This window comes from Glandiceps talaboti, chromosome 21 (assembly GCF_964340395.1).
Source record: "Glandiceps talaboti chromosome 21, keGlaTala1.1, whole genome shotgun sequence".
Classification (NCBI taxonomy): domain Eukaryota; kingdom Metazoa; phylum Hemichordata; class Enteropneusta; family Spengelidae; genus Glandiceps; species Glandiceps talaboti.
Window position 1 is genome coordinate 11,741,019 of NC_135569.1, and position 17,063 is coordinate 11,758,081.

The 17,063-nt window shown below is 37.6% G+C and overlaps 1 protein-coding gene across 1 annotated transcript; it reads right to left on the reverse strand.

Moving 5' to 3' along the window:
* Positions 1 to 5,901: 5,901 nt before the first annotated feature.
* On the reverse strand, positions 5,902 to 10,971 carry LOC144451834 (protein mab-21-like). Its single transcript, XM_078142736.1, has 2 exons — positions 10,380 to 10,971; positions 5,902 to 9,070 (listed from the first exon to the last, which is right to left on the reverse strand). The coding sequence occupies exons 1-2, from the start codon at positions 10,969 to 10,971 to the stop codon at positions 8,439 to 8,441; spliced, it is 1,224 nt and encodes a 407-aa protein (XP_077998862.1). The 3' UTR covers positions 5,902 to 8,438.
* Between the last annotated feature and the right edge of the window lie 6,092 nt (positions 10,972 to 17,063).

Here is a 17,063-nt window from a genome sequence, read left to right on the forward strand (position 1 = left end):
AAAATGACGTCATTATTGAAGCTGTCAAATCAAATATGAAGTCATCGAGGTGAGTGTGTAATATAAACAATGAGAAAGGACAAATGAATATTTAAAAAAAAAATCCAAGATTCCGGTAAATCGTTGAATACTTGTGTATATCGCATTACACTGTACTGTAACGTAACATAGCCGCCAAGTTATGTCAACGGAAACACAATACCGTCTTTATACAACTGTAACTTGTTGTCTCTCCCCTAAATCAAAGTCCGATTAAGGCCAAAAATGACGACTACATTACAACTGTCACAAGGAAAGAATAATACGGGCTTTGTTACAAGGTTATCGTGTAACAAACTAGGCTCTTAAATTTCACAAAACAAGTGTTTTTAATGATATAAATATTTTTATGGCCTGGGAATTATCATGTCGGGATGAGAATTGTATTTTTTGAGTATATCATTAGTGGAAAGTTTTACCCTTCCCAGGACTTCTGGAAACCCATCCATGCAGTTTTCATTTGAGTTCTTGAATTGAAGTACATTTTTGTATTTCTAAACGGACCATCGCCATTCCAGGTGCAGTCTCAGAAGCTGGTTCTGTTCTTAAGTAATAATTTTCAGTGGGCAAGCAATTTGTTTTTCGATCGGTATCGGAAGGGGAGCAAACAAGGAAGATGTGCGGCGGGGAAGTCCTGGTTTTGACACAGTGGTAGGGGAAAACATGGAATGGGGAGGGGGAGGCGCACATTGTGTATGTCAAAATAAATTGTTGGTATAGTTGACAGCACAAACGTTTCACTGAGTTATGGGGAGTGGGTATGACCATTCTCAATATTGGGTTGGTAGTGGGCTGGCGGGCAAGTTGAAACCCAGTGGGAGGGAGGGAGGGTAGATATCCTTCACCATCAATGGGAGGGTACGTAAGAACAGCTATACACCCTCCCCGCAATCTAATTTTTTTCTGGGGGGGGGGACGATTTTATTAAAGACGTCATTTTGGTCTGAAACACTGGTTAACGAAAACCACAAATCTGCCTGAAGGCTTCACCTGCCATTCACACCGCCCGCTGTATGTCCTCAAGCTATACGCCATCTACTACTAGGGAAACCAACCTACAGGCAAAACTAGAGACGTCGCAGAGATGTGGCAACAAAGGTACGTAGATACAAACTAAAACTGTTGTTGCGATGTGTTGATCAATATATCAATAGACTTTAGTGTAATTACACTCACAACGGGGTGGCATCTCTGATAACATTAATTTTAAAACATACTGATTTGTGTCTACCTTAGTTTGCCTATAGCTTGGTTTCCACAGTTGTAGGCTATCATTGTGTGCCGGCATGCCATTATTTCATTGTTAAAACTGACATGTGGTAAACTTATCACGATGAAATATTTAATAGATACACAGACTGACAGATATTAATACTGTTACATAAACATACTTCGTCTCGATAGATGTATGAAATGTAAAATGTGGCTATAATTATGATAAGGAACAGTTTTTGACCCCAGACATCAGTTTCTGACGTCATACTTCCCGTTTTATCTCTTTCTGGCGACCATTTTCAGCGCAAATTTATCACTTTATACTTAAGAATTTCTGGACGTAACGACATTACAGATAATATGTGTTATTCAATTATAGACAAAATATCTACATACTGCAAATGAAGGGGTATTCAGTAATAAATGGGAAGAGAGAATGACCGTAATCAAAATGAAATCGTTTCAAATTAATCATTACCGATGCGGGTCGAACGCCTTCAGTCAGGATTCAATTACACCGTGAGTTTATTGAAGCGATATCAATATGGTGCATGCAGGGGAAAGGTTACACCTATTTATTGAATCTCATCGCAATTGTTACGATACTTGCCATATAAGCTTATTGCATTTATAATTTTTTTTTTCTTTTATGCACAAAACGCGGCAACCAAGATCCATGTGTTTGCTAAAGTTGACTTTTGACCTCAATGCCATTTATTATGACAAATTTTGTGTATTTTTTCCACGGTGGTCGTAGCCTGTAGACTATTTGTCCTAAAATGGTCGACGTTGCTTTCTGAAATACAATCTTTTCTAAATCTGCAGGGAATATGGGAATGGGTTGAACCACATATGTAGAATGTAGTGACAGGATTGAAAACACGTATCGAATGTCGCAACCTAGAACGATAGTGATCAGAGTGAAGTACCACGAGGCGAAGTGGATAGATAGATGACATATTACTCTATTATTTGTGTCTGACAGCAGTCTGTCAGGAACGTTTCAAAAAGTAATGAAAATGGTCGAAAGTTTATGCCTCTCACGGGACAACATGACAGTATCGGACAATGTGTCTGTATACAGAACTTTAATGGCACAGTGTATTTGGGTTAAAGGTGAACGCATAATGATTTCTTGCAGGTGATACTGTACTTTGACGTGAGTGCACCTGTTATTGCAATCTATGACAATATATTCTTTTCAGCTCGGAACACCAACGGTCTGAGTTTCAAGTAATGGGGTAATGGGTGGCTGTTTACAAAGTGACGCAAGACATGATTGAAGACTAACACATACATCAAACCAGTCATTATGCACATCTATGAAACAACAATTAATTACTTCTAAATCTAATACGTATGCCACCAGCAACACTTACCTGCAGTTCGTGTCGGGTCGATAGGTGACATCTAGCAGTACAGACGTAAATAGTTAATTCCACATAAAAAAGTTGCGTTACTGTTAATGAAAGTCGCAAAGTCGACAAATTGTCTGAGTCGATACCGGTCTTATTAAGCCATGTCCATTCACGTCCAAGGACATCGCTATCTCACCGACTACAGAAAGTTTCAACCTCCGCTTCGGAGTATCCACACGTGATATCTAATAGGAAACTATTAAGACCACCTAGTATGATATTGTTAAATCATTTCGTACCACTTAGCATTTTGTTTATCAGAAAACGTGATAGAATAGGCGCCTATGGTTAATAATATACTTACGATGAACCGTTCTGTCACTATGTTTGCATGTCAGTCAACTAGTGTGGTGATATCACGATAGTTTGTAAATCCTCAATAAATAGCAATACGTCACCGTTAACATTTTCGTTATGAAACGTTTGTGGTGATCACAGGCACCTCGAGTAGACACACATTTTCTACAAAAACAGATTAAGATGATGAGCGATATTCAAGGAGAGACAACGTCTTCTTCCCGGGATCTCCGTCCTTGTTTACGTACTGTCCCTTCAATCAGTGCTACACGTGAAAGTGAATTCAACTGCTTAGCAATTATTTACAGAATGCGATACGTAACGACGTCCTTTCTAAGACCCTAGATGAAAACAAATCGAACAAATCTATTGAAACCCGAACAAAGAAATGTGAAAGCTAGGAATCGATCACTCGTTGCAGCTTTGCATACATTTAAATCAATTCTTTGCGCTCTCATCACCTATGCCCTTGAGCAACTGAGATTTAAGTAGTTGTTAAATTTTGTTTGTTTGTATATAATTATCGGATCGATTGACAGCAATTTGGCTAAATATGGATTTGGATTTGATAGCTGATTTTTTATAGTTGTGTAAAGAACATTTAACAGGTGAGATTAGTTGTCATGGTAACAAGCTGGAAGTAGCTGAAGGGTAAAAGTCATACCCACAACCTATAATACTGTTCAGTCAGTAGTAATACGTGAAATGTAACCAGCCTACGGCATTTCGAACTAAGACAACAATTTGAGCTCATATGCTAATTTGTTCATTTGTACAGTAAACAACGGTGAAGGGGGATAAGTACATTCTTACTGTACAGAATGAATTCAGTTGATGGTACATCATTAGTACACACGTGGAGATTAAAGGCATATTAGACCGAGGGCATATACCCTGTAGGCAAATAGACTTTATGTTGTCTACAACGTGGTTACCTTGCAGGCAATCAGAAAATAGCATTTACCATCATCACAGACATTGCCATTACACTGATGAGCACAACGAGAGAGAGAGAGAGAGAGAGAGAGAGAGAGAGAGAGAGAGAGAGAGAGAGAGAGAGAGAGAGAGAGAGAGAGAGAGAGAGAGAGAGAGAGAGAGAGAGAGAGAGAGAGAATGTAAACGTACTAGCAGTCACTAACGAGTTGCTTACAAAACTAGCTTAATTTATACATTAGACTGGTTTGAAACTGAGATTGTTTTGTCTGTCTGTCTGTCTGTCTGTCTGTCTGTCTGTCTGTCTGTCTGTCTGTATGTATGTATGTATGTATGTATGTATGTGTGTGTGTGTGTGTGCATGTATGTATGTATGTATGTATGTATGTATGTATGTATGTATGTATGTATGTATGTATGTATGTATGTATGTATGTATGTATGTATGTGTGTGTGTATGTATGCATGCCTGTCTGCCTCAGTGTCTGTCTGTCTGTCTGTCTGTCCGACCGTCCATCCACCCATCCATCCATACATCCATCCATTCATTCATTCATCCACCCACCCATCTTTACATGCATGGTTAGTTATCCATGCGAACGAGTTATAACATCGATATACTGAGTTGGTTTAGGTTCAACGCCGGCAGCCAAGCGTGCAAGATGTCCAAGTAAATTATGGCTATGTAATCATTTAAGAGTTCGAAACAAATAAATCATCATTACATGCTTCACTGCACATGACATGAGGTGAATCCGTGGGCGATAGTTTGATATGCTGTAAGTGTTAATCTTTAGGTGGGTGTATAATAACTTACGTATTGTTTTCTATTTTGCAGTTACTGTTAGCCACAAGCTGTACAGTACAGTACAGTAAACAATTAATGGTCACTTCATTTATGTAATTTTCTACTATATAACCCTGAGAGAAGCCCTTGGTTAGATCATATCGTTAGTTTATCACACTCAACAGCAGAGCTCAACAGTATGATGGGACAAACACGATGGAGTGGGGGTGGGGCGGAGAGAGCCTAAAAAAGTAGTTATTTTATTTTTTTTAATGTATTTATCTACCGAATTCCGCACATATCTGCTAAATAAACCTGGCAGGATCCTCTGGTAAGATTCGTAAATTTAAAAAAAAAAAAAAAAAATAATAATAAAAAAAAATCAAATCAAAAAAATCAAAAATAATAATAAAAATCGTAAATTTGTCACGCTAGCTCAACAGTATAACTGAATCTGCACGAACTTACCTAGTACCTGGGGGTGGGGTTGTTGGGGTTAAAAGCAGTTTTAATCTTGAAGTATATGCTTACGTAATTTAGTTAGCTGGTACGCACGGCTTCGTAACACCCACCGTATCCTACCCTAGACGTGACGTAATACTGTGACGATAAGGGTGGAAACAATGATCGATTTAATCAAATTATACTGCCATGATGTATTTTATCTGTAACAGTACAGTCTGATGTTTCAGAAAATATGTGGTCAAACACTGGCTGGACTCAAATTAGAGATCAAGTTCCATATCTTCATCCATCAATTTCACTAAGACTGATCTCATACTTTTGTTCCTTGTACATACGTATGTGTGTGTGTGTGTGTGTGTATAATTTTAAATTGTCAATTTTGATTAAAGGGACATACCACATAATTTCACTACAAAATCAGTCTAGTGAGAGAACAAATTAATATCAGAGGACCTCCATCTTAACTTGTCAATGATAGTCCGTGCCACCATGGTCTGTGGAAGTTAATTATATCAAAGCCCGCCCCCACACGGTCGAAAGGTGAGAGGAACCAGGCTTTGTACTTAATTTATGAAAACGTATATAGCACCGTAATTTATATCGTTTAGTTTAATTAACTCACAATTGAATTATATACCTACTACATTCTGGATAAATGAATTTTTTAATTTGCAATAATTAAATACAGTCAATAAACAAACAGTGCTTTTGTGCATTTTATTCATCATGTAAACAGAGATGTGTTCAAAATGACATTTGCAATGTATACATGTACATGTCCTTACATATCTTAGGGCCTAAAAAAAAATTCTTTGGTTCCAATTACCCAAGGCTAGGTCAGTGCTAACACTTGGCTTGGTCAGTGCTAACACTTGGCTAGCTCAGTGCTAACGCTTGGCTAGGTCAGTGCTAATGCTTGGCTAGGTCAGTGCTAACACTTGGCTAGGTTTGTGCCAACACTTGGCTAGGTCAGTGCTAACACTTGGCTAGGTCAGTGCTAACACTATGCTTGGTCAGTGCTAACGCTTGGCTAGGTCAGTGCTAATGCTTGGCTAGGTCAGTGCTAACACTTGGCTAGGTTTGTGCCAACACTTGGCTAGCTCGGGGCCAACACTTGGCTAGCTCGGTGCCAACACTTGACTAGGTCAATGCTAACACCTGCCTAGGTCAGTGCTAACACTTGGCTAGCTCAGTGCTAACAATTGGCTACTTGGCTAGGTCAGTGCTAACACTTGATTAGCTCAGTTCTAACACCTTGCTGGCTCAGAGCAAAATTACATATTCATGATCAATATGTACCTTAATTTGTATATAGATGTTAAAATCTAAATTTTCACAACATTAAAATATCTTCTTACAATATTCTCCCTGTTTATAATATACATAGCTAACCTTTACGATAATTATTAATAACATATATCTTGACAAAAAATATACTATATTTTAATACCCTGCATTAAATCATTCTAACAGCTGCCATATATGTAAACAACAAAAATAAAGGAACTACAGTTGCAAATGAAATTGCGTCAAAACATTTTTTTGGACGCAAATCGCATATTTTCGCTGACATTTTGTCATCATTGTCAGTGGTATACTATATCAAGGGTAGAAGTACATCATTGGGGCAGTACATCCCTCGTGATGCAGAGGAAATAGATGTCACTGAAAATTTGGAATGTGCTTCGCAATATTTTTTTTTTACTGTGAGTAGAAATTCTAATTTGAAACATGAACCTCGAGTCCATAAACGTTGAATGTCACAACTGAATTACAGTTTTTTAAAATCATACTACGTGTAATTTATCATACAATAATAATATTTTATCAAGTTGCTAACATTACCGTGATTAAATTCTGATGAAATAAGTTTCTATTTTTGTAAATCCTGAAAACGCTTATACACAGATACTACAATAATACATTGCACTACTTACTGTAATTACTCGGGTTAGCGCCCTCAGCGGATTTAACTCGCCCACACCCTAAACTGGTGGATGGGCGTTAACCTGCATACCCTGATAGGGGATAAGTACAAGGTGGGGATGGGCGGTAAACTGCAACTATTCTAAACAATTGATATTGTCTAAACAAAAGCACTGAGTGTTTGTGCGTGTGAGGGCGCTAACCCACATAATTACGGTATATAAACGTTTACAATACTCTAGACAAAATAAAAATTTTACTGCAATATTAACACCCAGATATATATTATTTACAACTCTGTTACCATAGTAATATGATTGTTTATTATAATTAAATCGATGAGGATTGGGTATTTATTTTGGATTTTTAATTCATAATCGTTTTATCATGGTGTCCTACTTGAAAAATCAATGTGAAACAATTTATACTAAGTCCTTGTGTATAACTCAATAATACAATAACAAATATTTTATACATATTCTTTTAGCTTTCTTCAATTGAAGGACTTACAAACACAGACTTGAATCATGCCCTACTCAACTACTCAACTAATCTATATAAATGGGGTCCTGTGCCCTCTAAGCCAATTTGACGTGTCATTGACACATACAATTTCTAGTTTCATACCAAAATTTGGTGTTCCCCTATCTCTTACTATGTGGTGAGAGTGCCCTCTGAGCTAATTTGACATGCCACTGATGCACACAATTTCTAGTGACGCACCAAAATTTGGTGTTCCCCCATCTCTTACTATGTGGTGACTCACAAGAAATGCCAGTTTTTATCATTTTGACTCACAACAACAAAATTTGGCTATCATTAGAGGGCACACTGATAGGGGATAATGTGATTTAAGCCTGTACTTATTGGGCTAACTACCACTGGGATTGTATGCTCCCCAAACACTTGAGGATGCATAAATGGCTGTTGAGCCGTGTGTCCTCTAAGCCAATTTGATGTGCCACTGACGCACATAATTTCTTGTGACGCACCAAAATCTCTCACAAGAAATCACAGTTTTTTAATTTTGACTCACAGCTACAAAATTGACTATCACTAGAGAGCTCACTTTGTTGTGTTGTTATAGGTCTGTGCCAAGGGTAATGATTGTAAAGTGATTTGAGTAGCTACATAAAGATTTACATAATCATTCACTACACCAGAAACTGTGTTGTCATTGGTCAAGTGACTTACATAATTATTCACTAGACCAGAAACTGTGTTTTCATTGGTCGAGTGACTTACACAATTATTCACTAGACCAGAAACTGTGTTTTCATTGGTCGAGTGACTTACATAATTATTCACTAGACCAGAAACTGTGTTTTCATTGGTCAAGTGACTTACATAAGTATTCACTAGACCAGAAACTGCGTTTTCATTGGTCGAGTGACTATGTCATTTAGAATTGCCTGTAAATGGGCAGCAACTTGACGTAGTTCTTTGACACTATAGCCTCCAAGTAAATTGGTCTCTTGAATAAAAAAATGTTGACATGTGCCAAATGCCAAACAATCTAAGATCGCTTCAAAGATATCAATGAAAGCATAGCCAATCTTATCAAAAGTCCATGTATATGAATTAGGAAACTGAATACATTGTTGTAAGAAGGCAATTCTAACAATTCTAGAATCAATGGGACAAAAGTCCTGTGAATTCTCTTCACATAAAGTCCTCATGATTTGCTCCACCAGTGCTCTGCAGCAATCAGACTGCCCTCTATTGGCGGTTTTCACCAACTCTACCTCCTTGGCTAAATAGAAACAACACCATAACCTGGATGGGTCACTATCTTCCGGAGCTTTGTTTGGAAATGCATAGAAATGACTCTTGATTTGATCCACTCTTTCCTTGGATAGCCAATCATTCCGTTCACTTCGACCTCCCCAAGACATGGCACTTTTGGGGAATCCCGGAAACTTGACAGATGGGACAAGTTGGACATAGTATGTCTGTCCTGCCATCAGAATAGTCAACTGAACAGTAGGACCTGTAACAAATAATGTGACAGAAAATGTGTATCAGTTATAAAAATAATTTAATAACAACATGTACATGATTGTGTGAGTACGAGGGTGTTCTCCTACAGACTCAGCAGGTAGGTTGTATCATTCAGCCGGGTCTCGCTCACAAGACGAGTGCAATTTGTGGGGACTCCTTAAGGAATGACGATGGGGCGATTAGTTGCACAGAGCCTACAGGTGCTATGTTGCCGGGCCTGGATAACTCCAGGATAACCTGTAGACTGACTGGAAAAGCATACAGCCTTACAGGAATGGATTTTTCACTGTATGGTGGATTTTGATTGGCTATGAGTATACACAAGGGAAATGAACGTTAATGCCTATGGTATTCAGTCTGTCAGATGTAGGAACGAGGTGTTTGCCCTCAGAACAACAAACAAACAACAATATCTGAAGGATATAGAAGTAAATAAAGAAATTAAGCCATATTCGCTAAATCAGATTTTCATCAGATTGTTGATAAATCAGACTAATTTAACCTCAGGAAAGAGTCTTGAACTACAAAACTGCAACCAAAGTACAACTGCTGACATCAGACCATGGACAAAAGGAATCTGTTACAAACAGGGAAAGTAAACACCTCAATGGGATTAATAACACTTGGCTTAGCATGTTGGAAGTACAGAGACTTGTATTACATTTGTACATTCCATCATTTGATAAGAACAGTTTTATGGACACTTTACATAACAGTTCACATTCACAAACAAATTTCAAGTTCCCCTGGCATTTCATGTACACATAAAGAAGCCATAAAACTGTTCTTTTCAAACCATGGTGTGTAATACAAGTCTCGGTACTTCCAACGCATTGAGTCAAGTGTTATTAATCCAATTCAGTTGTTTACTTTCCCTGTTTGTAACACATTCCATTTGTCCATGGTCTGATGTCGACAGTTGTACAATAGTCTATGTACTTCGGAGCTTGATTTATTGTAGCTGAACAAATGCAAACTTTTTTTTCAGTGGAAATAAGATCAGGTAACAACATTATGTATAGTATATTTAGCCATTGTGAGAGGGTGTCGACAATAATTCCACTGAATATAATTCGGATAATGGTAGTGTAGATTTCCTCTTGGTATTGTCCACCATATTAAAGTGTGCTTGATACTTCCTAAATTGCAATTCCAACAAATCTTTCAAAGCCAAAATAAAGATGTTTACAGTAGGCTCCTTAATACCTGTATACAGGTACCATGTATATACTACCAACATGACTCGACAAGTGTTACACTACATAATGCAGTATTTAGTACAGAGTAAATACACCTACCAGTTATTTCAACATCAACACCATACACAGTCGGCGTTCTTTCCAGAAAACAATCTTCTTCCAACTTTTCAACCGCTTGCTCGGCTAGATGACAGAAATGTTTTAGTACACGTTGTGGTGATAGATATCTCTCACACGGGAAGTATTCCGTTGAATCTACGGGTACGTCATCTTTACTCAACAGTCCGTGAACGAACGTCAAGTGGGGGTCTGTAGCAACGTACCCAAACCCTGGTACGCCGGTCAGATACGGGTTATCGCAATCATTACTGTCAATAAACACGGCTGTTTCCTCTACAGGCACATCAGATAAAATTTTACAACTTAACAGGTTGTTTAAAGACACCAATACATCGAAATTCCACCCGCCTGTGTTCTTCAACCCAACATAGCAACCGTTTGTTTTCACTTTTTCAGATCGAAATCGGTCATCTAAATTGCCGATTTCTTCCAAAATAGGATTAACCAATCTATTAATAATGAAGTTTTGAGATCGCTTGGTTCTCTTCTCACGTGGAATGACCACACGGTCGGCATAACGACATAACGCTTTGTTTATCTTCACAATGTCGTACTTCTTTGAAGACGCCATTTTGTGGAAAGGAAGACCCTTTAGGACCCTTAGAATTCTCAAAATAGTATTTAGCTTGTGATCTCATTAGCATTCGCTTGATACATGGATAGCAACTACCTGTTGATAGCCTGTAACAAAGATTTGATGTGGCAGCGCGTTCATAGAATGATTCGTCAGACATTTTTACAACAACCGCTATCACAAATTCTTCCTTTTTGAGTTACACTTAGGGAGCACAGAAGTTTGAGGTCATTCAAGGTCATTGGTAATAATTCGCTAAACACGCATGAAACTATGGAAGACCACTGTACTTGCAAGAGCGAAACATATATACTGAAGATTATATTATTTGACAGCGTGTGCGGTGACCCAACACTTGTAGCTGGGTCACAGGTCACATATCACTTCGAAATAGTTCACCGTTCACAGCTTTTCGAGGCTTCGTCGTGTCCTGACGAAACTGCAATGTGAAACAGCGATACCGGTAAAAAGTAGGCGTGTGTACTCGGAGACAAATTTACACTCCAGGTGCAGTAAAAAATGTATTCGTACACGATTTTCAAGTATTTGTCATTGGGGATGGGAAAAACAGCCAACAATTTCCGTTGGCAAAACCTATATTTTGGCTGAGTATGTGAAGACGGGAAAAGGTATTGGCAATGTGGATGTTATTTTACCTTGCTTGCTATGGTATATTGTTATGCACTAAAGATTGATTGATTGATTGATTGATTGATATCATTCTCGCAAACCAGAGCTGTTATTTCTTCCGCAACACTGCGAAAGAAGCCTCTTAATTGGCGGTGCGTCTTGGACAGTATAAATACAAGTACTTGCAGACAAGTAGCTCTCTGTACCATTCAACTTCATAATTCAGCTCAGTTTCCGCAATGCGTCTCTTCTCAGCTCCAATTCTCTCAGGGGGCAGCGAGCATGTAACTGATTGACCGATCGATCGATCGATCGGTTGATTGATTGATTGATTGATTGATTGATTGATTGATTGATTGATTGATTGATTGATTGATTGATTGATTGATTATTATTTTGTTGAATGATTGATCGATTGCATGATCAAATTTTGTGGTGCAATATAACTTATTTTGTGTGTAATATTGATCAATTCACTGAGTTTTAAAACTACTTGTTTTTCTTTCCCTGGTTACTTTGCTCTCACTCTCAGCTTTATATATCTCTCAGACCACTAGCAGTCTGCGGCTGTATGCAATTCTCTCTTTTCTTTATTGACTAAATAAAGACGCCTTGTCCATTCTTCTCATCTTTATCTAAAATAAAACATTGCTAATCTTATAATTGGCGAGAGATCACTTACATTAACAGTTTGCTTTATCTCTCATCTGCTGGGAGATTATCACACTGGACAAACATTCGATCATGCATAAACTAGTAAGGAAGACAATTACTTATCTTATTACCTATGGAAGACTTATCATAGCACTTATTTGGTAATTAATTGTAAAACTACTCCAGAATCACGTTTATTCAATTCACGACGGGTTGGAGTTACATCCCTTTTCTCTTCCTTACTAGTTACGGCTTTCTCTAACTTCTCTATCTCCTACCATTCTTTACGTCTCCTCTGCTTCATGCGTGCTTCCACCAAGTTCGAGCTACAAGTTACCACTGACCACTGTCCAAGGTCGAGTCCCAGGGTTACTTATTGCCTTCGTACTTTTGTTGTTCTTAGTACTACTTTAACGTGAAAGATTATATGTATGCTTTTCTGTGTTGTTGCAAGACAAATTTCCCCGTGAGGGATAATAATGTAATAATAATGATAATAATAATAATAATTAGTTAGGTCGAGTAATAGCGCCCTCATGATAAAGCTGTAAATACTTTTCTTTATATCATCTGGTTACATATGCATAATTTCAAGTTTCTAATAATCCAATATTGTTAACAAAGTTTTGTTTTACAAATATAGAGCTATGTATGAATAACGAAGGCGGCAATTCCAGTGAGGATAAATAATTCCGATTGTATACTTTCGAGAGTTATAGTATGTCGTCCTGGTTCTACACCTTTGTTATGTATCTGTAAACCATATCTTGAATCCATGTGTCCAGACACAATCACTACATCGTAATCATCCAGCCAAACTTTTACCTTCGAAGGGTGATTGAAACGACCCAATAATGTTAATACAAATGTAGATTTTTTGTAGGGATTTATGTAAATTGAAAATGTAATGTAATCGCCTGTCTTATTGGTTTGCCAAGCTGCTTTGGTGTCAACCCGGACGGTTCCAGGAATGTCACTAATGAAATATGACCATCCGGTATTGCTAGTAGGTTGAAGAAGTTGACTTCTGTTACCATAGTGACTACTGTAAGCAGATTGCAAAGTTGACCAACACTGTATATTGTCAAAGTCTTTACTGTGGCTAGTAAATAACGGATTGTGTGGAATCCCTTCAAGTTGCAGATTACTTTTTGACTCTCTATAGAAGTTTTCAATCATATCTTGGACTGGCATTTTGGTAACTTTTAAAAGAGTTTCCTTCAGAAAGTGTAGAATAATTAGTGCTGCCATTTCATGAGTTTTTTCATTTGCATGTTTCAGTCTATCGGAATGAGACCACAAATCGTCTGCTCTCCCTGCTTTAATCAAATCACACGTTGCACGTGGTAAACTGATAGACGGAATATCGTAATATTTACTGAGGGGATCACTCGCCCGCCCCTCTCTGTAGTTACAAGATTTTTTTAAAATCATTCCTCCGTGTATGAAATTTAAATATATCAGTTGTGCTGGGTAGCGTTTGATTATGTATCGAGTAACGTCTTCCTGGGAATATTGAGCATTTGTATGGAAGAAGTCGTTGACGGCGAACTCCCATATCAGAATATCTATGTTGCTTACATTGATAAATGTGTGTAAACACAGTGAGCAATCACGACTGGTAAGTCCCCCGATTGCACCATTGTAAACATCTACTGTACATGTTGTACCCAGCATTCGTTGAAGAGATTCTGCAATATGGTAAATGTAGACTTTATTCCAATGCGACAAACCTCCCCCCGCAGAAATGGAACCTCCAATCACACCTAATACAAGTGTTCTTCCTGTTATCAGCACTTCTCGAAATATGTGTTTTAGTCTTGTCATTGACGAGTGGTTGGCTATCGCTTTACGAAGCATTGAATCGTCAACCTGGTGGTAGCTTCTGTTTTTTGCCATCGACTCTTCCTCCGTTTTCACATTATTTGTCACTCTTAAAATGCGTTCATAAATGTCACCTGTGCTGTCATATTTATTTCTTGGTAGATGGTTAAGGTGATATTTGGTGTTGACATTATTGATATTAGTATTAGTTGTATTTGTATTAATTCGATGATTAGATAATATTCGCGATTTGGTAACTGGCATCCCAATGATGGAAGGGTGCATATAAAGACCCAAACCGACCAGTAGTGCCAAACAACTTAATAAGATGAACAAGGTCTTCATTTGTTCCATTTCTGTTCAAACAAAACATAATATAATTTGAAATGTTTACAGCAGGTCAAATAACTGTGACTAAAATACGCTTATACCTAACCAAACTGGAAGTGTATTGGACGAAATGTATTTCAAAGCTGTGCAGAACATGCATCAGGGTGACTCTTTTAGTTCCAGTATGGGAAGGCAATATTAGAGTTTTGTTTTTGTTTGTTTGTTTGTTTGTTTGTTTGTGTTTGTTTGTTTGTTTGTTTGTTTTTCTTTTTGTTTAATTATTTCTTTCTTTATTTGTTAGTTTGTTTGTTGTGTTTGTTTGTTTGTTTGTTTGTTTGTGTGCTTGTTTGTTTGTTTGTTTCTGTCTGTCTGTCTATCTGTCTGTGTCTGTCTTGCAACAAACTTTTAATGGTCTTAGGAGTAGGTGATTTCATTCAAATATGATGGAAATGTAAGAGTGTATTGTCTTTTATCTATAATTTTCACATTAGCTGGTAACAATATTTAAGACAAATGTGTCTATTTTCGAGTGATTCAGCAGTGACTGGCGTCCACGATCGATTATGACTAGACACGTTATGTATTGCTGTGATGTAGCATGCCCGCATATCACAGTAGTGACGTTAGTTAAATGTGTATGTGGTATTGTTTAGTGTAATAAAAGAGTCGATTAAGTTTGTATGTTGTATATGTAGTTTCTGTATGTTCTTAGACGTAGGGACTATGGTATGTTTGATACACGTACACTGGATATAGCATTGGTCACAGACGGATGTGGCACTGCCACGTCAGATCTCAGCGCTACCTACCTTCTGAAGTAAATTAAAGTCACATTCGTCATACTCAATATTCGGTCTATGAGATGCTTCTATACGCTTTACAAAATATCTCACCATTTATCAGTACGTTTGTATATACATTACAAAGTTATAATAGTTAGTAACAGTCCAAAGTTTATCTAAGGTGCATCTATTGCTATTCCTGGGTTGGTGGTTAATACATTAATGTTTGGATACATATCTATTTACTCCAGATACAAATATCATTTGAAACTACAGGCATTCATATACAACCGTCTGTCTCTCTAAAGTCTGCCATATGCTCCCATTCTCCACTGTTTGATATCACACACACTTTGTGTGTCATTTATATATAGTGCAGTGAATTTGTCCTGAGGTCTTTCGCAATGCACTACACATTATTAATATTTGACTGAAAATGTAGTGCAGAGTTAAGCAGGTAATATCTTTGCCCTTGTGAATTTCAGATATTGACTTGATGAGAAGTATGAGCTTGGAGTAACTTGATATAGGACATAAACACCATCGACACTTCAAATACTCGTTACTTACTTGACAACAGTTTAAGTTCACCTTTGGGAAGAATATTCGACCTGTTGGGGAAATCCAACCCTCTCCCTCTTTTTCTTATAGGTAACTATAATCAACCTTTGTACCGCGAGTACCTTGACCTTATACCAATCACATGGTCAGTGCTTCAAGGCTGTGATAGCTGTATATTGTATAGTGCACGTGCAAGTGGAATCCCCAGTTATTGTTTGGTGATATACCAATCAATAAACTGTATATGTATGTTCATTTTGTAAAGTTAATACCCCTCTCGCTGATAGGATAACACTTGTGTAGCCACCCCTTCTCCCTATCTGTACAAAAGTATGTTACAACACAAGTCACATATCACAACAATAGCTTTAGCTTGTGTCGATCTTAGTTAGCTGAAATCATCATCATCATCATCATCATCATCATCATCATCATCATCATCATCCTCATCCTCATCATCATCATCATCTATATCATCTATACAATCTCTATTTGTGCTTATCAGTCCACGTTGGTTAACATGATAACTTCTAAGTACACGTATTAAGAATACAAGTGGTTACACCTGAAATTTTCTTGGTTTAACCCACTTTATCTATTTTCATTTCTATATTATATACTAGATTTATTCTGTTGTCTCTCTATCCCATGACACACTATTCATCACCGTTGAATGTGGGTTGAGTTATGGTGCCACCAAGCGACAAATACTGACGTTGTAACTATATGTTTGCAACACTGTTGCATATCAAACTATTGTAGAGTCTCCCTCCTGACAAGTTTACGCTGTCAATAATCAAACATACCAATGGTTGACTTCGAATTCTAAGTCGTTTAGAGATCGATATTGGGATTTGACTCTGAATGGGTTGATGTTTGCTCAGTTGCCAAGAAACACAGATTGAAAAGTTTTCACCTCTACAGGCCTTTCCAAAATTTGCCATGGTGGCGCTCTACTTCCTGTCTGTGTGTACCTCGGGGGTATACATGGTATAGGTTACTCAGTTAATCATAGAGAATTGCTGCATTCCTCGATGTCTGAATAGTAAAAAAAAACATCCCTGGTTTACACTAATACAAAATACACCCCAGGTGCATCCCCATTAAATTTCAGCCTAATCTGCTCAGTTGTTTTGGAATTAAAGACTTTTGACCAAAAGCACATTTTTAGCTCTAATTTGCATCTCATTGATGGAATCATCATGCCACGAACAATTCTTAATCTAAACACCCCTAACAATGTTTCCACCAAGTTTCAGACCGATCTGCCTAGTAGTTTTTGAGTTTTAAGTTTTTTGACCAAAAATC